The sequence below is a fragment of the Leptonychotes weddellii genome, chromosome 16 (assembly GCF_054177405.1).
Source record: "Leptonychotes weddellii isolate Sample4059 chromosome 16, ASM5417740v2, whole genome shotgun sequence".
In the NCBI taxonomy this organism is placed as follows: domain Eukaryota; kingdom Metazoa; phylum Chordata; class Mammalia; order Carnivora; family Phocidae; genus Leptonychotes; species Leptonychotes weddellii.
In genome coordinates, this window is record NC_138384.1 from 45,187,767 (window position 1) to 45,208,734 (window position 20,968).

Below are 20,968 nucleotides of genomic sequence, written 5' to 3' on the forward strand. Positions count from 1 at the left end.
TATTAAACTTCAGTCATTAAACCAACACTGACACAGAACTTGCTACCTAGGGCCAAACACTGTGCTTTACCACTATGAACCTCTCATTAGAACCCTATGAAGAGGGCGCCTGGGTGGCTCAGTTGGTTGAGCGACTGCCTTCGGCTCAGGTCATGATCCTGGAGTCCCGGGATCGAGTCCCACATCGGGCTCCCTGCTTGGCGGGGAGCCTGCTTCTCCCTCTGCCCCTCCCCCCTCTCATGCTCTCTCTGTCTCTCATTCTCTCTCTCTCAAATAAATAAATAAAATCTTTAAAAAATATATATATATATAAAAAAAAAAAGAACCCTATGAAGAGGGAATTGATTATCCCCATTTTACAGACAAGGAGACTGAGGCCCAGAAAAATAACAGACTTGCCCAAAGTCCCACAGCTGCTGAGTAGTAGAAGCTGGCTTTTGAATCACCCCTGCTCTCTGGTTCCATAGTCTATATGTTTAACCATGAGACCATGCCACACAATCAGTAAATCCTCACAATGACCTGGTCGGGACCTTACAGATAGGGAAACTGAGGCATGGAGAGGTCAAGTCACATGCCCAAGGTCACGCTAATAGAAAGTAGCTAATGTGGGATTCAAATCCAAGTAGTCTGGCTCCAGGGCCCCTGTTCCCAATTCCTGAGCTACTCATTAAGCCAATGACCTTGGACAAGTCATTCAGACTCCCTAAGCCTCAGTTGCCTCATCTGTAAAATGGGGCTGCTGTACAAAGAAATGCTTAGAGCTGCACCTGGAATACACTGAGTGCTGCTATTATTGCTTTAATACCATCCAACTCCCGAACCTGTGTGCTGAACTTGTATGTCCTAAAATAAGGAAGTCTGGGGGCGTCTGGGGGGCTCAGTCGTTAAGTGTCGGCCTAAGACTCAGGTCATGATCCCAGGATCCTGGGATCGAGTCCCGCATCGGGCTCCCTGCTCTGCGGGGAGTCTGCTTCTCCCTCTGCCCCTCCCCCCTGCTTATGCTCCCTCTCCCTCTCAAATAAATAACTAAAATCTTTTAAAAAAATAAGTAAATAAAATAAGGAAGTCTGAGCAAACCCTGCACAAGGAAGCCCTTGAGAGGGTCCACTGTCAATAGCTGTTCTGCCACCCACCACTACCAGGACCCTGCCAGGTAGCCTACCTCTAGAGGGGTAAAATCATGGTTGACCAGGAACGCCAGGATGGCCGTGGGAACAACAAGGAACTCCACCCGGAATGTATCGTGGTTCCCATCGTAAGTGGCTTTGAACTTGCTGTAAATCATCCAGACTGTGGTGAAGGAACAGGCAATGTAGACCACCTGCCAAGGGGGGATGACGAGGAGGGCACTTCAGCTCAAAGTGCAGGGCCTGAGCCTCCAAGAGATTGGAACTTAGGAGTCTAGAACCCCGGCCGCTTCCTCCCTCAGACCCAGGAGTCCAGGACCCCAGCCTCCTCCCTCAGACCCAGGAGTCCTTACCCCCAGTCCCTCCTTCCTCACATCCAGGAGTCCTCACCTCCAGCCCCCCTCTCCCTTGGACTCAGGAGTTTGGAACCCCAGCCCCTTCCTCCTGTGGGCCCAGGAAGTCTGGGCTCCATACTCCCTCCTCCCTAGGACCCTCACTTGGCTCCCCCCTCAGGAGGGGCCAGCAGGTGGGGTAGAGCCTTTACCTTCATGCAGGTGTTGTACAGTGAGATGTAGTTGGTGAAGAGGTCCAGGTATCGGGCGGTGAACACCACAGCAAACAGGACCTGGCTCTTCCCTGAAATCCCTGCGGTCCAAAGAGAGAGTGGGGGGTAGGCTGGGAGTGGGCTGCCTGGGGAATAAAGCAAGGCCCAGCGCCTGGGACCAGCCCAGAGTCGGCTCCAGAGTGCAGCTGTCCCTGGAGGCCTCCCCAGCCCTCCCCGCCTGAGCAGGGCCCTTTCCCACGGCCCACAGCCAGGGGGCAGCCCGGCCCCGAAGCTACTCCAGCCCGAGGCTCTGTCCCAGGCTAGGCCTCACGGCCACTCCCGGCCCCCTCAGGGTCCTCCCACAGTCCGGACACAAGGTGGGGCCTCGGAAGGACCCCACTTGACCTCAGCCCCCTGGAACCGGTCGCCGCTCTCCCGCTCCCTTCCTGGCCGCCACGGTCCACGTCACCAACTCCGGGCCACCTCCCTGCCTGCCACGGTTCCCGGGGCCACCAGAGAAGGGCCCGGGGGGAGCTGAATTGGGTGCCTGGAGCCACCCCCACCAAACTGTATGCACCCCTAGTCTGGGGAAGGGAAGTGACCCCCCGGTGACCCCGGACTGGAAGGGGGATCCCCAGCAAGCAGCGGGGGGCTGGGTGGGGAGACCCGTCCCCCTCGTGCCTCCAAACCCTTCCCCGAGTCCTGCGATGTCCCCCGCGCTGCCCCCCTTCTCCCGCCCCGCTGGGCGTCTCACCGGCACAAGAGCGGGACTTCCAGATTTTGAGCAGTAGCAAGATGATGGCTAGGAGGTGGGAGAGGTCTCCCAGGAATCGGAAGAGATTCATGCTTTGGGAGGGGGCTCTGGCAGGGCTGGGCTGGCGGGAGGCAGGCTGGAGGGGGTCTGCCCCCCGGGACTGATGTTCTGGCCGGGTAGCTGGGCTGGGGGGGGGGCGGGAGAGGGGCCCTCGGGTGGGCTCCGCTCCGGGGAGGGGGCTCTGGGAGGGGGAGCCGAAGCCGGAGCTGGTGGCAGAGCAGGAGCTGGGAAGAGGGAGGAGGGCGGGAGGGGGGAGGAGTCCGGCGGGAGGCTCCGCCCCCGAGGGCGGAGTTCCGGCTCTCCGGCGCCCCCTATGCCCGCACCTCCGGGCTTGCGGAATCGGCGCTAAAGGCACCCCCAAGGCTGCCTGTCAGGAATTTGTGGGGTCGATGGGATCTGAAACTCCCAAGTCCAAGTCCGGCACCTGCTCCTCCAGGCGGCCTGTGCCTTTGCGAGGGTAGCGGCTCAGTCTCCCAGGCTCTGCGGTTGTCAGGGACTCGGGAGGCTGGGCTGCGAGTTTTTTTAAAATCCTAGACAGGGCCCCAGACGCTGGCCTTTCAGGGGCCTCCAGCTCCAGTCCCCCCAAAAGACCAGAAAGCAGCCCCCAGCCCCTCCCTCAGACCCAGGAGTCTGGCGCCTCAGCACCTTCATCCCCGAGGACCCAGGAGCCCTTCTGGGTCTGAGCCGTTCTGGAAGGGGACTCAGCCCCCTTCTTCCCTCAGACCCACGAGTGTGCCCCCCTTCCTGAGACTTAGGGTACCCCCTCCACCGACTTGTGTCTCCAGCATCCTGGCCCGGGAACCTAGATGCACAATCCCTTCCTCCCTCTGGGACCCACAGATTCAGGTCCCCAGCCTCTTCTTTTTCAGGAATGTGAGTCTTCACCCCTGCTCTCCCAGACCCTGGAGTCAGCCCCCCACAACCCTGCCCCCTCACAGGCACACACACACACACACGCGCGCGCGCATACACACACAAACACATACACTCTCCTGGGCTCTGCCCGCGGGGGCCCAGGTGTCCTGCACTCCACCCCACCCCCCCACTTTAGAGAACGCTGGGCCCAGCCTCTCGGGCATGAGGGGCATGGGCTGGGCAGCTGGCCTGAGGGCCACTCCGGGGGCCAGGCTGTGTCTAGGAGGAAGCAGACAGCTGCTTTCCTCTTGGACGTTTGAGTACCCATGGGTGACGGAGGCCAGGGTGCCTCAGGAACAGAAGTGATATTGGTTTCCTCAGAGGCCTGGATGGACTGGGTGCCTGAGGGTGACATCCATGAGTCTCGGACTCGTGGGACCCTGAGGATGGTTTGTGCTGGGGGGTCAGGTTGTCTGAGTGCCCAACAGGGACTGGGCCTGGAGGAAGGGATCTGAGGGAGGAGGCACTGGGGCCTGGACTTTAGGGTCTGAGGGAGGAGGGGGCTGGGGACTTGAATTGCTGGATCTGAGAGAGGAGAGGGCTGGGAGCCTGGACTCCTGGCTTCATGGTGGAGACCTAGTTTGCAAGCCTGGCCTCTGGGGCAAGAGAAACCAAAAGATGGGTCCTAGCGCGGCAGAGACTAAAGTCTAGGAATGGCCTCCTGCTTCTCAAGCCTCAAAGTGGGGAGGGGGCAGAAGTCAGCAGCCCCTGGGCCCTGGAGTCCACGGCGGAAGCTGCTATGTCAAGGCTGGGTTCTGAGTCCCTGCCTCTCTCCACCCCTCCCACCCCACCCCACCCCCGCACTCAACACACACTTCCTCCCTTTTTATTTGTGGACCCCTCATTCTCTTGTCCCAGGAGGGAGGCAGAGGCTGGGAGCTGGGGGTGGGGGGCGGCCCCCTCCCCCAGCCCCGGCAGGAGGAGGGGTCCCCAGGGAGGCCAGGAGGGGGGGCTATGGGTCTCCCGGCAGGGGCGGATGGGGACTGAATGTTAATCGCATCCCGAGTGAGTGTGTGTGTGCGAGAACAGAGCGAGTGTGCGAGTCCCTCCCGCTCCAGGTCCTCCAAGCAGCGGCTGCTGCCGCCACCCTCCACCCGCAGCCGCCCTCGGCCACCAGTGCCCAGCTGGGGGGTGTCGGCCTGGGTGGGTCCGCCCGGCCCCCAGGGGTCTCTCGTGCGTCTGCCATCTGCCCGGTGAGGATCTGTATGTCAGGGTGTCTGGGGCTGGGCTGGTGAAGGGGGGGTGTGTCTGTAAGGGCTGCGGCGGCCGAGGGAGGGAGGCAGGGAGGGAGGGGTCTGTCTGTCTGTACCGACTCTGAGCCTCCTGCCTGGGTGTCGTGGGCCCCCCCCCGGTCTCCTCCCCCCACCCCAGCCCCCCAAACCCGGATGGATGGTGTGTACCTGGACTCTGTGCCTCCTGCCTGCGTCCGGCCGGGCGTCTGGCGTCCCCAGCTGCCTGTGTCCTCCTGTCTGTCCGAACAGCCCCGGACGGCAGTGGCAGCCCGGCCCCCATTGGACCCCCCCCGTGTGTGTGTGTGTGTGTGTGTGTGTGTGTGTGTGTGTGTGGCTCCCTCCTCAAGGTCCGGGGGTGTTGAGGGGGAATCCCAGGGAAGTGAGGTCGTGCGTGTGTGCGTGTGTGTATGTGTGTGTATGTGTGTGTTTCTGCCTGGGTTTGAGTGTGGGGGTGCTGGGGGGGGTCTGGAGGTGGCCAAGCGAGGAAGGGGCAAGCAGTTCCCCAGACAGGCAGCCTCCCGCCCCTCACACTAACACACACACACCAGCCACTGGCTTCAGAGGTGACCCAGACAGACAGACAGACACAGACGCTGGAGGGGGGGGGCGCTGAGGGCACAAAGGGTGGGGGTGCGAATGAGCCAGAGAGAGGCGGGACCGGACACATGGACCGGGGGGAGGAGCCGGGGCTGAAGCAGCAGAGGGGGGCACCCCAGGTGGGCGGAGGGGGGATCCCCACGGGGTCGGGGCGGCGAGAGGACACCCCGACAGCCTCCGCAATGTCCGGGGCCCAACTTCCAGTGCAACATGTGTAGCAGCAACCTCGCCTAGTTGGGGTGGCCGCAACCTTGGGGGACAGACAGGGCAGGACGGGACCGAAGACGAGGAGGGAGAGCCGGAGCCGGGGACAGGCAGGAGGTCCCCATCGCCGCTGCAGCCGCCGCCGCCCCAGGGCTTTGCCCCCCAGCGGTTCCCTGAGCCCTCCGCCGAATCTTCGGGTCGCTGGACTCTGGGTTCCGGTCCTGCCCCCCCGCAGTACCCCCCACAGAACAGGGTCATGAAAAGGTAAGGCCGGGGTAGGGGATGCGGGGGTGGGGGAGGGAATGTGGACCCCCAGATCTAGGACAGGGAAAGTTGGCCAGGGGCCTCAGGGAAGGAGGGGGATGGCATGGCGAGCAGGGGTCTTCGCCCCTCGCCAGCTCCCTTGTCTCCTGGAGACTCTCCTCCACCCCCTCTCTTTCTCCCTCTCTGAGCCCCTTTTTCCTGGGTCTCTACTCCTCAGACCTCCTAACCCCCCATTTCTCTGACACTTTGCACCCTCTCCCCAGCCCCGTATACCTGACACCCCATCTCTCTCTCTTTCCCCCATCTCTCCATCCCATCTTCCCTCTGCATCCCCCTGCCAGCATCAGTCTCCCCCCTCGCTGGCCGTTCCTCTCCCTCTCTCCTCTCGCTCTCCCCTCCCTTCTCAGAGCTATGAGTCTGCTATTAATACCCCCGCCAAGGACCTTGAGGGCATCCAGGCCCCAAGCACCCCTCACCCCAAGCTACCACCCCCTCCTCAAGGTTCTGGAATACCCTTCCAGCCTGTTCTGAGCACCAGGATTAGGGTGGGGAGAGAACGGTGTTGGAGGGGCGGGGGCGGGGGGGTAGAACGGGATGCCGTCTGCGGCACGACACGAGGGGGGGGCGGGCTGTTGATCAAAGTGGCCTCTCCTCTCTTCTGTGATGGATTGGGGGGAGTGATGGAGACAGGGACACCCCAGGAATCTCTGGCATCCTCCTCCTTCTTAGCTGGGGGACAGCCTGTGCTGTATACAGGACCTGAGTGGGGTGACAGGAGGCTGGAGCTGGCGGAGAATGGGGGGGGGCTCCCAGGATGTTGGGACTGATGGGGTTTGAGGCAAAAAGGGGGTTCTTAAGGGAAGAAATGGCTATGGGCCTGGATTCCTGGTTTCTGGGCATAGAGGAGGCTGGGCACCCAGTTTAGGGGGCCGGAGGGGGCCAAGACCTCTGGGTCCTGGGAAAAGACAGAACTGAGCATCTGGACTCCTGGGTCCTAGGGGAGAAGCGTGCTGAGAGCCAAGATTCTTGAGTCTTTATGGGAGAAGTTAAATAGAGCTTCTGTGTCTGAGGGAAGAAGGGGCTGGGGGCCCAGTCTCCTGAGTCTCTGACAGGGCAGGGGACGAGGGGGGTCCGGCTCTTGGGCCCCATGGGAATGGATCTGGGGACTGAGACTTATGAGGTGGAGATTGGGGGCCTGGGCAATGTAATCCCTGAGGGCATAGGTTCTGGGAATTGGGCCTCCAGAGTCTCCCAGCGGCTGGGGATGCCACTACTCAGACCCTGAAGGGTTGGGAGACTGCCCTTCCCACCAGAGGACTGGGCATCCAGCTTCCTAAGAAGGGTGGGGCTGGAGTTACCCTCCTGGGCCTCAGCAGGGAGTAGGAACCTGGGGTCCCCAAGGACGGAGGCCAAGCAGGGGTGGGTCTGAGAGAGGCAGAGGAGGGTCTGAGGGATGCAAAACCACTGGGAAGGGAGGAGTGAGTGAGTGTTAACCCCGCAGGGGCCGGGCCACAGCTGTGGGTTATTTTGGGGTGGGGGGGGCTATTCTGAGCGCTGATTGAGCCAGCTGCTTGGGGAAGGGCAGAGGAGAGGAGGGGCCAGGGGAGCCAAGATTTGGGAGGGACGGGCACACTAGGAGTCCCCACCCCCATCCCTGGGGAGACAGTGGCCCAGGATCCCTGGGAGGCAGGTGTGTGTTGCAGGGAGGGGAGCAAGGCCTCTAGGCAGGGGAAGGGGTGTGGGCCTTTCCCCCACCCTGGCTATTTGTGGGGTAGAGGAGGCCTGCGCTACCATGGCAACCGGACAGAAGCCTGATTGACAGCCAAGAGAGAACTCTTCCCCATCTGGACCTTCACCCCTTTAGGAAGCCCCTAGTGCAGGCTCTAATCTCTCCCTGGGAACCAGGAGTCCAGGCCCCCAGTACCCTCCTCCTTCAGACCCAGGAGCCAGGAGTCTGGGCTCCCAGCCCGACCACCCCAGGCAGCTAGTATTCAACAGGGGACACAGGAAGAGATGCTGTATTTCCTCTAATTTACTAAATTGCTCTGGGCTGGGAGCCAGGGACCCCTGCCCCCTGGCTCTCCACAGCTGTGCCCCCCAACCCTGCAACCCAGCCTGGGCCGTGACTCTCTTTCTAGCTCTCACTGAGAATGGGGGGGGGGATAGGGACAGAGTAAGGGGACAAAAACAGGTTGGGGGTTGTGGTCAAGGTGGGAGGTAAGGTCCTGGGGGTGTTTTCTCTCCTTGGGATGTCCCACTCATTTCTTTTTCTCTCTTCTTTCTCTCCCCCCACACACCTGACCCCTTTTCCCTTTCTCATTTTTTTCCCTCACTTTTTCTTCCTTTTATTTTTGATCCCGCCTGCCACCCGCCTCCCTTTCATGTCTGTGCCGGGCACCTCCCTGGTGGGGGTCTTGATCTTTGCCTTGGTTCGCTATTTCTGTCTTCCTATGTTTTCTGTCTGCTCTGCCTGCCTCCTCCCTCAATCTGTTCTGCCTGTTTCTCCGTCTCTTGTGTGTCCATGTCTCTTGGTGGCCGTGGGGTCCGTCTCCATCTTTCTGGGCTTCTTTCCGTCTTCCTATCTCTGTCCAACTTTCTCGTCTCTCTTATCTCTCCCGCCTTCCTTGTCTTCCTCTGCATCTCTCCCTGCCTCTCTATCTTTCCCTCCCTATTTCTGTCACTCGGTCTTCTCTCTCTCTGCCTCCTTCCTCTCCCTGTCTCTGTCACTCTGAGCCTCTCCATCCTCGTCTGTTTCTCCTTCCATCTCTCTCCTTATTCCTGTCCATGTCTCTCTCCGACCATCTCTCTGTGGCTGTGTTCATCTCTCTTGCCATCTCCCCCTTTCTCTCTCGGCTCCTGTTCTGATCCCGTCTCTGCGGGTCTGTTACCCATTCCTGCCTTGTCTATCTCTTTTCCCGATCTCTGCATCTTCTCTGTCCCCATTACCCACCTCCACTTTCCCTGTCTCTGTGTCTCTCCCTTTGCCTCGCTCTCTCTGTCTCTGTCTCTCCCTTTGCCTGTGTGTCTCTCTGTGGCTCCCTGTCTCTATATCGCAACCTTTCCCTCTCCTCCCTATCTCTGAGTCTCTCCCTCCCTGTATCTCCTCCTGTCCGTGTCTCTCTATATCCTGTCCCCCGTCTCTGTCTCCCCATCTCTGTGTCTTCCTCTCATTTGTGTCCCTCTCCGCTCCCGGGGTCTCCCCGGCTCTGTGCGCCCGCTCTCCCGTGTCAGAGGCCGCCCGGAGGGGCCCGCAGGCGATGCGCGGCGCCGGTGGCCCCCGCGGCCCTCGGGGCCCCGCTAAGATGCTGCTGCTGCTGGCGCTGGCCTGCGCCAGCCCGTTCCCGGAGGAGGCGCCGGGACCGGGCGGGGCCGCCGGGCCCGGCGGGGGCCCCGGCGGGGCGCGGCCGCTCAACGTGGCGCTCGTGTTCTCGGGGCCCGCGTACGCGACCGAGGCGGCGCGCCTGGGCCCGGCCGTGGCGGCGGCCGTGCGCAGCCCGGGCCTGGACGTGCGACCGGTGGCGCTGGTGCTCAACGGCTCGGACCCGCGCAGCCTCGTGCTGCAGCTCTGCGACCTGCTGTCGGGGCTGCGCGTGCACGGCGTCGTGTTCGAGGACGACTCGCGCGCGCCCGCCGTCGCGCCCATCCTCGACTTCCTGTCGGCGCAGACCTCGCTGCCCATCGTGGCCGTGCACGGCGGCGCCGCGCTCGTGCTCACGCCCAAGGTGCGCGCGACCTGCGGGGGGCGGGGCCAGCCGCGGGGGGCGGGGCCAAGCCTGAGGGTCCGCATCTGGGACGGAGTGGGGCCGGAAGGTAGGGTTGGGGCTAGGTGAGGGGCGGGGCTGACTTGGGGGGCGTGGCCTATAGGCTGAGCGGAGCCTGGGAGCCTGCATGGGGACTGACCTAGGAGCGGGGTGAGAGAGGGGCCAGTCATGGTCAGAGTATGCGGAGGGTTGAGGGTCTGCGGGAGGAGGGAGTCAGGGGAGGGAATGGAATCTGGAGAAGAAGCGGGGAAGGGCAGCGAGGGGCGGGGACTGGGAACAAAAAGGGACCCGCCAGAGGTGGCCTGCTCTGAGGGTGGAGTGGGATCTGGGGATCAGCAAGGGAGGAGTCAGTTGGAAAGGAATGGGGTTTAGGAAGGGGTGAGGTCTGGTCAGGAGCCAGGAGCCAGGAAGGCAGGGAGAGGGCCAAGAAAGAGGGTACGCGGAGGTCAGGGTACTGAGGGGCAGGGAGGGTTTCGGCCAGCTGAGCAAGGGCTCTAGAAGTCTAGGTAGGAGGACGGAGCCTTCTGGAGAAAGGAGGAGTGGGAGAAGGGGAGGGGTCGTAGATGGGCTGGGGAAGGGCAGAACCATGCAGCCAGGAAGTGGGGCGAGGGCAGTCAGGGAAGGGGAGAGCTAGCTGGTGAGGTGGTGCAGAGGGAGGTCAGGAAGATGGCAGGGCCTACGCTCTGGACTAAAGGGGCGGGGCCTAAAGTGGGAAACAGCCCCGGGAGTGGGGTTTGGGCAGAGGCATGCCCCAGTTGTAAGGCATGGAAAGCGAGAATCTGGAGGGTGGGCCTGGGAGGATGAAGGCCCACCAGAAAGGCAGGCCCAGCCAATGAGAAGTCAAACCCAGGAGGCTGCAGGAGAGAGGGGGCAAGAGGCTGGAGCCGGCTGTGGCCTGGAAAGAGGCCTGCCGCCCGAGGGACACCAGCTGGAGTGGACTTCTGGTAGAAAAGGAAAGAATTGGACCAAGCCTGGTGTACGCGCTGAGAAGGAGAAGGGACAGGCTAGGAGGAGGTGCCTGGGAAGGGGCATGGCCTGTTTAGGGCTGGAGCCAGTGTAACCGAGGTGGTACTAGGGCCGATGGGGCCATCTGAGTGGGTGGAGCCCAAGTCCCCACCTGTTCCCTGCTGCGAGGGCCGGTGGCTTCGGGTGCTTCGTGACTAGGTCACAGTTACATCCTGGGACTCGTAGTTCTCTGCTGTCCAGAGCCTTCTGGGAAGGGCCTCTGGCCAACTTTCTTCTTTTAGACAGGAGTTGTCCAGAGATATGCAAGCCGATCACTTTCGAGGTGGACTTATTACTCCGTGGCTGCCGCCTTTGTGGCCTACCGAGAGATGTGATTCCTCTTGCCTCCATTGCTGCTGAGAAGTGTGGGCCACTGTTTATTGTCACCTGGGACCTGTGGCCCGCTCAGTGTACACTCTTTGCCTTTGGGGAAATGTAGTCCCTCTAGTATCTCTGGATGGAAGAAAGAGGGGTCCTCACAGGGCCATCGTGCCTCCATGGAATGCTGGGAAAGTGGTCCCCTCAGCATATCTCCACTTGCCAAGGATGAGTTCCTCTCAGGATTCTCATTGCATGCTGGGAGACCTCATCCGCTCAGGACAACTGCCCTATCTCCTACACACATAACCTAGGAAGAAAGTCCATTTCCTCTTCTCACTGAGGGCTGACTCCGTGCCGGGTCTGTTTTAGGTTCCGCGGAATACAGTTGTGAAAAGGAAAAAAAAAAAAAAAAAAAAAGACAGGATCCCTGCTCTTAATGGAGCCTGCATTCTAATGGGGAGACAGAAAGCAAATAACAGATGGTGAAATCTGTCCTGGAGGAAGGGTAGGATGGCAGTCAGGAGAGGCCTCCCCGAGGAGGTGGCAAATGAGCTGGACTGGAGGAATGGGGAGTGGTAGGTCCAGCGTGGAGGAGCTAGGGGAGAGTGTCCCCGTGAGAGGCAACAGCAAAGGGCCAAGCCCTTGAAGCTGGAAGGAACTTGATGTGTTTGAGGAAGAACAGAGAGGTGGGGGTGGTGGGAGATGAGGTCAGAGAGGCAACGAGGGCCAGTTCATGCAGGGCCTGTGGGCCAAAGTGAGGACTTTGGCTTTGACTCTAAGGTAGAAGTATTGGAAGGTTTTCAACCAAGAAGGGATGTGATCCAATTAATATTTTGAAAACATGAATTTGGCTGCTGATGGAGAATGGACTGGAAGATGCAAAAATGTTAGCAGAGAGGGGTCAGGAAGCTGTTACACTTGTCTAAGCAAGACAGTGGTCAATGAGGGTTGTGATGGGGCAGTAGTGAGGAATGGAGTTATGTTTTGAACAGAGAGCCGAGAAGACTAGAAGATGGCCTGGATTGGGCGTGAGGGAAAGAGAGGGAAAGGATGATTTAGCCTTGGGAGCCGAGCAGCTGGGTGAATAAGGAAAGGAAGTTGGGGAAGAGGTTTGAGGCTGGGTTGGGGGGGGGGTAGATGGAGAATTCTGTTTTTGACATGCTAATTTTGAGATGCCTCTTGGAAATCCGAGAGGAGATGTTGAGTAGAAAGGGGGATAGGTCTGTCCAGAGTTCACGAGAAAGGTACAGTGACTGGAGAGGAGCCATTAACATATTCAGTGCAGGGCAATAGAACTTTCTGCAATGAGGAAGATGGTCTATATCTGCTCTGTCCAGTATGGTGGCCACTAGCCACGTGTGGCTCTTGAGCACTGGACATGTTGTTAGTGCAGCCCGGGAACTAAATGTTACTTAATTTTAATTAATTTAAATGGGTGGCTACTGGCTACCATATTGGATGGCACAGAAGACAGTATTTAAACACATGGGTCTAGATGAGATCACCAAGGAGGGAGGACAGAGAAGAGAACACTAGAGCACTTCTGTGTTTAAAATTCTGACAGAAGGAGAAGTCAGGGAGGCAGGAGGAAGACCAGAGAAGGGCAAATCCACTCAGCAAAGCTGCTTCCTGCTGGGAGAGACGGTATCTTCTTCGGCACCCTCGTTGCATGCTGGGAAATGTAGTCCCTCCCAGTGGATGCTGGGGACTGTAGTTCCCTCCCTGGAAGCTGTGTGTGTTCTAGGGTAATGTTAGCTGCTATAACAGATAAACCCCCACATCTCAGTGGCTCAACCCAATAGAAGGTTGTTTCTCACTCATATAAAATCCAAACAGGTGTTCCTGACAAGAGGTGGTTCTCCTCCAAGTGACGACTCAGGGACTCAGTCTCCTCCCTCTTATGGCTCTGTAATCCCCTAGGACTTCGGAGTTCTCTTCTGGGGCCTCTGCATCTGTTCTCAGACAGGGAAGAGAGTAAGGTGCATGGGGGAGAGCTTTTCCGGATGAGTCTAGAACTCAGCCACATGGCAAAACCTAACCCAGGCCTAGCTCTGTGCACCAGCAGGGAAAGGAGAGGGGTTTGGTGAACAGCTAGTCAGTTGCCATATTGAGAGCCGTGACATACTGGTGGCCACTGGGAGCTGGGATGCCCTCATCAGTTGCTGGGAGATGAGATCTGTCTTGACCACTGGGAACTGAAGGCCCCTACTGGTTGCTGGGAGCTGTGGTCTCCACATCCAGAGGCTTGACATCCTCCTCCTCCCCCGCAGGAGAAGGGCTCCACCTTCCTGCAGCTGGGCTCCTCCACAGAGCAGCAGCTCCAGGTCATCTTTGAGGTGCTGGAGGAGTACGACTGGACATCCTTTGTAGCGGTGACCACGCGTGCCCCTGGCCACCGGGCCTTCCTGTCCTACATCGAGGTGCTGACTGATGGCAGCATGGTGGGCTGGGAGCACCGCGGGGCACTGACGCTGGACCCTGGAGCAGGCGAGGCCGTGCTGGGTGCCCAGCTCCGCAGCGTCAGCGCGCAGATCCGCCTGCTCTTCTGTGCCCGGGAAGAAGCCGAGCCCGTGTTCCGGGCAGCTGAGGAGGCTGGCCTCACGGGGCCTGGCTACGTCTGGTTCATGGTGGGACCCCAGCTGGCTGGAGGCGGAGGCTCAGGCGCCCCTGGAGAGCCCCCTCTTCTGCCAGGAGGCGCCCCACTGCCTGCCGGGCTGTTCGCAGTGCGCTCGGCTGGCTGGCGGGATGACCTGGCCCGGCGTGTGGCCGCTGGTGTGGCTGTCGTGGCCAGAGGTGCCCAGGCTCTGCTGCGTGACTATGGCTTCCTGCCCGAGCTCGGCCATGACTGCCGTGCCCAGAACCGCACCCACAGAGGGGAGAGTCTGCATAGGTGAGTGGGGTTGGTGTAGGAGGGCTCTGCGAAGGCTCCAGAGCCTGACTGCCTGGGGTACTCACTGACTGAGCAGCCTCAAATGGGTCACGTCCCCTCTCAGAGCCTCAGTGTACTTTTCTGTAAAATGGATATACTTGGGTCTCCTGCCTGGGGTTAAATCAGGTAATTGGGAAAAAGCACCCAAGACACAGTGAGTGTGTTACGATATTTCCTGATTTTAAGACGAATTTTTCCCCACAGTTTAAGGTCTTAGAAATCAAGATATACCGTACGATTGATGGCTTATCATGGTTTAATCGGCAGCCCTTTTTTCTTTCTTTGTGGTGCATAAAACTAGAGATACACCCTATACTCGATGGCACCTCAGGTATGATGAAATTCCCTAAAGTATAAGCTGAATTTCAGTAACAAAATGACCCAGTAATTCCGCGGCCAGAACGAGATAGAAGTTGTTCTTCCTCACTTAACAATCTGGAAATGAGGAGCCCCTGGCTGACTCAGTCTGTGGAGCGTGCAACTCTCCAACTCGGGGTTGTGAGTTCGTATCCCACGTGGGGGTGTAGAGATCACTTTAAAAAAAAAGATTTTATTTATGTATTAGAGGGAGAGAGAGAGCACAAGCGGGGCGGGGGGGGGGGGCGGCAGGCAGAGGGAGAAGCAGGCTCCCCACCAAGCAAGGAGCCCGATGCGGAGCTCGATCCCAGGACTCTGGGATCATGACCTGAGCCGAATGCAGACGCTTAACCGACTGAGCCACCCAGGGCGCCCCCAGATCACTTAAAAATAAAATCTTCAAAAAAAAAAAAAATCCAGAAATGAGTCTTCAGGAGGCTCTGTTGCTCCACGTGATCAGTCAGGGACCCAGGACCCTCCCACCTCGTTGCTCCAACACCTTTGCGCGGTCGGTTGAAGCGGGGTCGGCCGCACGTCTGAGAAAGCGGGAGAGAGAGAAAGTGGGGAGCAAGCAATTTCCTTCGGGGCAGGTGAGACAGCGGGGATGGCGTGGGGCGGCCAGGGCTGCCTTATTGGTTGTTTACAGGCGCGTCGCGTGCAAATTGGTTAGACGTCGATTCTGATTGGCTAGCGCTTGCGCGGTACCGATTGTTAGAGTCTGAAGGTCTCACCTGCTTGGGGCCTGGGCTCGCGGCACCGAGGACTGGGAGGTGAGGATTCCAGGTGTGTGCCCGGCTTACGCTCAGGTGTTTTAGAAGAGAACAGGGTTTGGTGGGAAACAGCATCGCCACCGTAGGAAGCGTTGGCAGTAAGAAATTGATGAGTTTGGGGACGGAACCGTGGAGGGAGAGGCCTTTAAGCCCGAAATGAGGACGAGCTGAGCTTAAACAGGTGACCGGTGGAGAAGAAAAGCGAGGGGAGGAGAATTGAGAACCGGTGACTTGGGGGACAGGATCTGGGGACAAGAGGGTGAGAAAAAGGATCCCTCGTTCATAAATACTGACTGAGCGCCTGCTAGGAACTAGGACTCATGCTGGGCGCTGGGAACACGGAGATGAATAAGACCGTGGACTTCTCTTAAAAGAACACAGGGTCCTGTAGGGGTGGCAGACAGGGACAGGATAATGACAACACAGTGTGATGCTGGCAATCATGGAGGTGGCCCCGGGCATTGTGGGAGCACCAGCAGGAGTACTGTCTGCTCCAGGTTGTTTCTGGTTGCCCGAAGCAGAGTCTCATTCAAGTTTCCTAAGGGAAAAGGGGGTTTATTGGGAAGATAAACACGCACAGAAACCCAGACGCCAGGAATTGAGGCCAAGCCTGGGGACCAGCTACTCTTTCATCTCTTTTTGATTGTCTCCCTCTTACTCTCCCCACCCCCGTCTCTGTCCTGCCATTCCGAGTCTGTCCAATTCTTCTCTTAGCACTCACTCTTTACCAGAATTTCTGCTCTCTGCTGATACTCATAATTTCATCCCATCCTGTCTTCCACCCATCCCCACCACCCCCAATTCTCACGGCCAATGTCTTCCCAAAAGACGAATTTCACTGGCCCCAATCAGCCTTCCATACTAGGCTACTCAGTCACGGGTCAGCCTACGGGGTCAGGGAGGTCTCCAAGAGGAGGAGACATCGGAGCTGAGACCTGACGGATGAATGGCTCATTCATTCATTTATTGAATGAGTCTTTATGAGAGTCTGCTATGTGCCAAACACTGCTTTGGGCACAAGTGTACATGGTGTTGAACAAGGTCCCTGCTCTCATAGAGCTGACAGTCTCATAGGGGAGACAAACAGTGAACAAACAAGATAAAGAAGAAGAAATACCAGCAGGTGATCAAAACAGGTAGAATGTGATAAGAAATGCCCAGGGTGTTAGGTTAGGTGAGGTCGTCTGGAAAGTTCTTTCGGAGTAGGTGAAATTTGGAGGTGAGAAAAAAAAATGGGCAAAGAAAAAGAGCCAACTGTTGGAAGATCTGAATGAGGAGAAGGGAGGGGGGACAGCAGGTGCAGAGTCGCTCGCTCGGGCTGGAATTGCCTATTTGGGAGCCTGAAACAAAGCCACCGTGACTGGAGCTTAGTGAGCAAGGCGGGGGGACAGGGTATTATGGAGAAGCAAGCGAGGCCTGTGTAGGCCCAAGCTCATGTCGGGCATTTTGGCCAGGCTAAGGAGTTTGGATTTGATTCTAAGAGCGGTTAGGAGTTCTCCAAAAATACTGAGTATTCCAGGCAGGGGGAACAGCATCGTGCAAAGGCCCAGAGGGGAGAAAAACTCAGGCAGGTTGGGACCACAACAGCTCAGAGGGGATGAAGGTAGGAGAATTGGGATTGGGGGTGATGAGGCTGGGGGTGGGGGTAGATGGGGCCAGACCACAAGGGCCTCAAATACCAGGTTGAGAGGCTGGACTTTGTTCTGGAGCACTGGGGAGCCATGGGTGGGTTGTGAGCAGGAAAGGAGTGGAGTCAGTTTTGCATACAGAAAGACGCCTTTGAGGTGGAGTGTGGAACAGACTGGAGGAGAGAAAATGGAGGTTGGGGACCAGGCAGGAGGCTGGGGCTGGGGTCCAGGGGGTCTGTGGAGATGGCGAGGAGGGATGACATGGAGATCCTGGGGGCAGGAAGGTGGAACTTGCGGATGGTGGCAGCGGGGGGGGGGGAATGAGGAGGTGAGGATCGCAGTTGAGTGTCCAGTGCAGTGACCAGGGCCTGGGGACAGGCATTCATGGTACATGTCCCGTTGCATCGTGAAGATTATCTGGGAGTCCAGAGACCTTCTGGGGCTTTTCCCAGAGGAAGGGACACTTGAGCTGAATCTTGAAGACATAAGAATCAATCAGGGTGAGAAGGGACAGAAAAGCATTTTCCAGGCAGAAAGCACAGCACCTACAATGGTCAAGAAATAGGAAACCGCGTGATACGTTTCGGGGACACTTTGCATTCAGTGTTGGTGGGGTACAGAAAGGGCTTGCGGTGGAAGGAGTTTGAGGGGAGGAAGAGATCAGAGATCAGAGATGGCTGCCCATCCTGCAGCCAGTGGATGACACGCAGCACCTCACTGTGGCCACGCTGGAGGAGAGGCCCTTTGTCATTGTGGCAGATGGGGCCAGAACATACAGGGTCTCTAAGAGGACCTCAAACTCAAGCTGAGGGTCTACGACCCTGTTCAGGAGGTGCTGGGTAGCGAGCAGAGGTGGCTGAACAAAGAAGAGGAATATTTGGGTGTTCAGGATCTTGGGGGAGAGATTCCAGCTAGGGGCCGGGGCTGGTCAGTAGAAAGGGGATTATCTCTGCCTTCAGCCACTTAGGTCCAGTCCAGGTACCCACATGTCCCCTCCCTTCTTCCTGGGCAGGTACTTCATGAATATTACCTGGGATAACCGGGATTATTCCTTCAATGAGGATGGCTTCTTGGTGAACCCCTCTCTGGTGGTCATCTCCCTCACCAGAGATAGGACTTGGGAGGTGGTGAGTCCCAGCCCCAACCTCAGGCACACGAGAGGGCCTGGAGTCCCAGGTACTGAGGGAGAGGGTGTGGGGACCCAGACACCTAGGTCCTGACAGAGATGAGGACTCTGGCCTCTGAGGGAGGAAGGAGCCCGGGCTTCTAGGTCCTGGGAGAAATAAGTGGGAGCCCAGACCCGTGGGTTCTAAGGGGAGGGGGAAAATGGGGCCTAGACTCCTGGATCTAAGGGAGAAAGAGCTGGGAGTCCGGGGTTCTGAGGAAGGAGGGCCACAATGGCCAGGACATCCTGCAAAGTCCCCGCCCCGGAGCCTGAATCCCCTTCTCTTGGCCAAGGTGGGCAGCTGGGAGCAGCAGACTCTCCGCCTAAAGTACCCGCTGTGGTCCCGCTACGGCCGCTTCCTGCAGCCAGTGGATGACACGCAGCACCTCACTGTGGCCACGCTGGAGGAGAGGCCCTTTGTCATTGTGGAGCCCGCCGACCCCATCAGCGGCACTTGCATCCGAGACTCCGTGCCTTGCCGGAGCCAGCTCAACCGCACCCACAGGTGACAGCCCCGGCTTCAGGAGCTCCGGCTTCCAAACCCCCTGAAGCCTAGCAGTCCTGGCCCCCGGCCCCTCCTTCCTTGGAACTCAGAACCCACAGAGCCCTCCAGTTTAGTCACCTTGGACAAGTCACGGAACTCCTTTGAGCCTCAGTTTCCCCAGAAAGCGCTAACCATAGTTCTAGCTGCTTCTTGTCTCTCCCTCCATACCCTCATCTCATGGGAGAGTCTGAAGTGGGGGGGGGTCCCCAGCATCCCCAAGCCTGCTCGCTCCCCGCAGCCCTCCTCCGGACGCCCCCCGCCCGGAAAAGCGGTGCTGCAAGGGCTTCTGCATCGACATTCTGAAGCGGCTGGCGCAGACCATCGGCTTCAGCTACGACCTCTACCTGGTCACCAACGGCAAGCACGGAAAGAAGATCGACGGCGTCTGGAACGGCATGATCGGCGAGGTGGGGCGACCCCGGATGGGAGGAGGCGGGCTGGGGCGGGGCCACGGCGCCGGAGCTCTCGGGCTGGAGGGGCGTGGCCAAAAGGAGATGAAGCCCGGGCTTTGAGGGGGCGGGGCCACCCAAGACCTGCCTCGGCTGAGGGGCGGGGCCACAAGGAGGGACCTGTGGAGTGGAGGGGGCGGGGCCAGGAGGTGGCCCTCCTAAACGAAGGGGGCGGGGCCGAGAGAATGGAGCCCAAATCCAGAGAGCTTGTTCTGGGAGCATGACCGGGCCTGGGGCGACCTCTTCCAACCCCTGCTCCCCGCCTCTCACCTCCTCCTTTCCTGCCCCACTCTGCGTCCCCCTCCGCCACCCCGCCACCCTCCTAGCCTCTCTCACCCTGTCACTGGTCTCCTGGGGCAGGTCTTGCCCACAATCCTCCTCTATGCGCTTGAGCCAGCCAGGTTCCTTCACCCCCTCTCGCCCTCACCCCAGGTGTTCTACCAGCGCGCGGACATGGCCATCGGCTCCCTCACCATCAACGAGGAGCGGTCCGAGATCGTGGACTTTTCTGTGCCCTTCGTGGAGACAGGCATCAGCGTCATGGTGGCGCGCAGCAACGGCACCGTGTCCCCCTCGGCCTTCCTCGGTGAGCCCGGGCCCCCGGGACGGCAACACTTCCCATCCTGGCATTGCCTGTCCCCGTGGTGTGACTGGTGAGGTGGCATCACTTCTCACCTTAGGCTTCCCAATCTGTAAAATGGGAGAAGCCATTTTGCCATGAGGCCAAGGAAACTGAGCTTCAGGAACCTTCTCTCGCACATTCTCTTCAAGGCCCTGTACCTTGTATTCTTGTATTCATAATTTTGTGTTCTTTTTTTCTTAAAGACAACCCTCCACATTGTATAAGCCTCAGGCCCCACAAACCCCAAGTCTTCCCCTATATATGAGATGAGGAAAAGAGATTAGCATGGTAGTGGAACATGGTAAGTGCTCCACTCACTTCTCAGTGTTTACTGAGCACCTATCATGTGCCAGGCTCTGGGCCCCGCACACAAGCCTGTGTCCTCTAAGAGCTCTTGGCCTTGTGGGGAAGACAGAAAATAATCTCTTAAGGGGATACATGGACAAGATCATTTCAGGTGGTGATGAATAGTATGAGAAATTAAGCCAGGGTGGGAGGTGGAGAGGAATGGGATTGGTGCTGCCAGGAGAGGGCAGGAAGGCCCCTTTGGAGATTGGGCCTGAGAACCATTCCAGGCAGAGGGAACAGCAAGGGCAAAGACCCCAAGGCAGGAATGTGTGTGGAGTATTTGGGAAATGGCCGGAAGTCTGTGTGGCTGGAGGGGGCAGTGAGTGATCATGAGGGTGTGAGAAGCAAGGGCTGAGAGAGAATTGGGGGGTGGGAGCATCGGGGGGCGGGGGAGATGCAGGGCCTTGGTGGCTCTGGTAGGAAAGTTGGGTTTTACTCTTATGGCAGTGGCCAAGGTTTTAGCTGTAGATGGGGGGGGAGGGGATATATGATCAGATCTAGGCTTTTAAAAATATCCCACCGGAGGCAGTGGGGGCAGGAGGCCCATGAGAAGGCAGAGGTCCGTGCAGAGAGGAGATGGGTGTGGGATAGGAAGATGGGTGTGGGATAGGAAGGGTGAGGCGAGTAACCAGGGTTGGGGGTGTGGTTAAGAAGCTGGCCCCCATTGGGTTGGTGGCCGTGAGCTGGATTGGGTAGGGATCTCACTGAACTTGGTGACAAGAGAAGGAAAAGTGCACATCAGGCCAAGGGCAGCCGTTCACGTCAGCTCCCTCTTGCTCTCTGAAGTCTGGGCAAAGCTCCTGGGAGTGGGAGGCTGGGAGAAGGGACATCTCTTCCTTTGCGTTTGGTTTCTGTATATTTCGCTGAGAACATCTCTGTGGCACCAAGGTCTCTGCAGGGCACCCTGAGATGTGCCACATGGGGCCCCTGTGACAAGGTCATATTTATGCCCCACCATGTTGCCCAGCAGAGGCAACAGGACTGTCCCCAGATGCCGCAGTGACAGTCTGGGGCGGTGACCCTGCTGTGACCGCTTGCGCTTGGCCCAGGGAGGGCAGATCACCTGGTAGGAATCTCAAGGAAGTGGTGATTTGGGTTTATTGTCAGTGAACTCCCAGCGGCAGTGTGAGGAGGAGACACATGGATGGGAGCGTGTCTGGTCGATAGGTCAGGGTGGTGCCCCTGGCAGGGGAGCGGTGGAGACAAGGCAGAGAGGGTGAGGCTCACTCTGAAACTGTCAGTTGGCCTGTTAAAGCAGTGCGTTCTTGAGAGAGTGATCAGGCCAGGGAGGGGGGGACAGGCTGTGGCTGGTGAGGGGGAGGGCGGGAAGGAGGGGGCAAGGCGGGAAGGAGGGGGCAAGGCTACAAAT

General features: G+C 58.7%; 2 protein-coding genes across 2 annotated transcripts in view; one reads left to right on the forward strand and one right to left on the reverse strand.

Moving 5' to 3' along the window:
- KDELR1 (KDEL endoplasmic reticulum protein retention receptor 1) overlaps positions 1–2,646 on the reverse strand; it is an 8,386-nt gene extending 5,740 nt beyond the window's left edge. The window contains exons 1-3 of the mRNA XM_006745371.3: positions 2,429–2,646; positions 1,675–1,775; positions 1,166–1,324 (exon numbers count right to left, since the gene is read on the reverse strand). Coding sequence (XP_006745434.1) covers positions 1,166–1,324; positions 1,675–1,775; positions 2,429–2,519 — 351 coding nt within the window. The 5' untranslated portion in view covers positions 2,520–2,646. The remainder of the gene's footprint in view (positions 1–1,165; positions 1,325–1,674; positions 1,776–2,428) is intronic.
- Positions 2,647–2,727: 81 nt separating this feature from the next.
- GRIN2D (glutamate ionotropic receptor NMDA type subunit 2D) overlaps positions 2,728–20,968 on the forward strand; it is a 37,348-nt gene continuing 19,107 nt past the window's right edge. Inside the window, exons 1-9 of the mRNA XM_081807913.1 lie at positions 2,728–4,596; positions 5,437–5,700; positions 8,932–9,422; positions 13,058–13,677; positions 17,484–17,598; positions 17,930–18,141; positions 18,419–18,587; positions 19,062–19,282; positions 20,649–20,685. Of these exons, the coding sequence (XP_081664039.1) occupies positions 8,958–9,422; positions 13,058–13,677; positions 17,484–17,598; positions 17,930–18,141; positions 18,419–18,587; positions 19,062–19,282; positions 20,649–20,685 (1,839 nt within the window). The 5' untranslated portion in view covers positions 2,728–4,596; positions 5,437–5,700; positions 8,932–8,957. The remainder of the gene's footprint in view (positions 4,597–5,436; positions 5,701–8,931; positions 9,423–13,057; positions 13,678–17,483; positions 17,599–17,929; positions 18,142–18,418; positions 18,588–19,061; positions 19,283–20,648; positions 20,686–20,968) is intronic.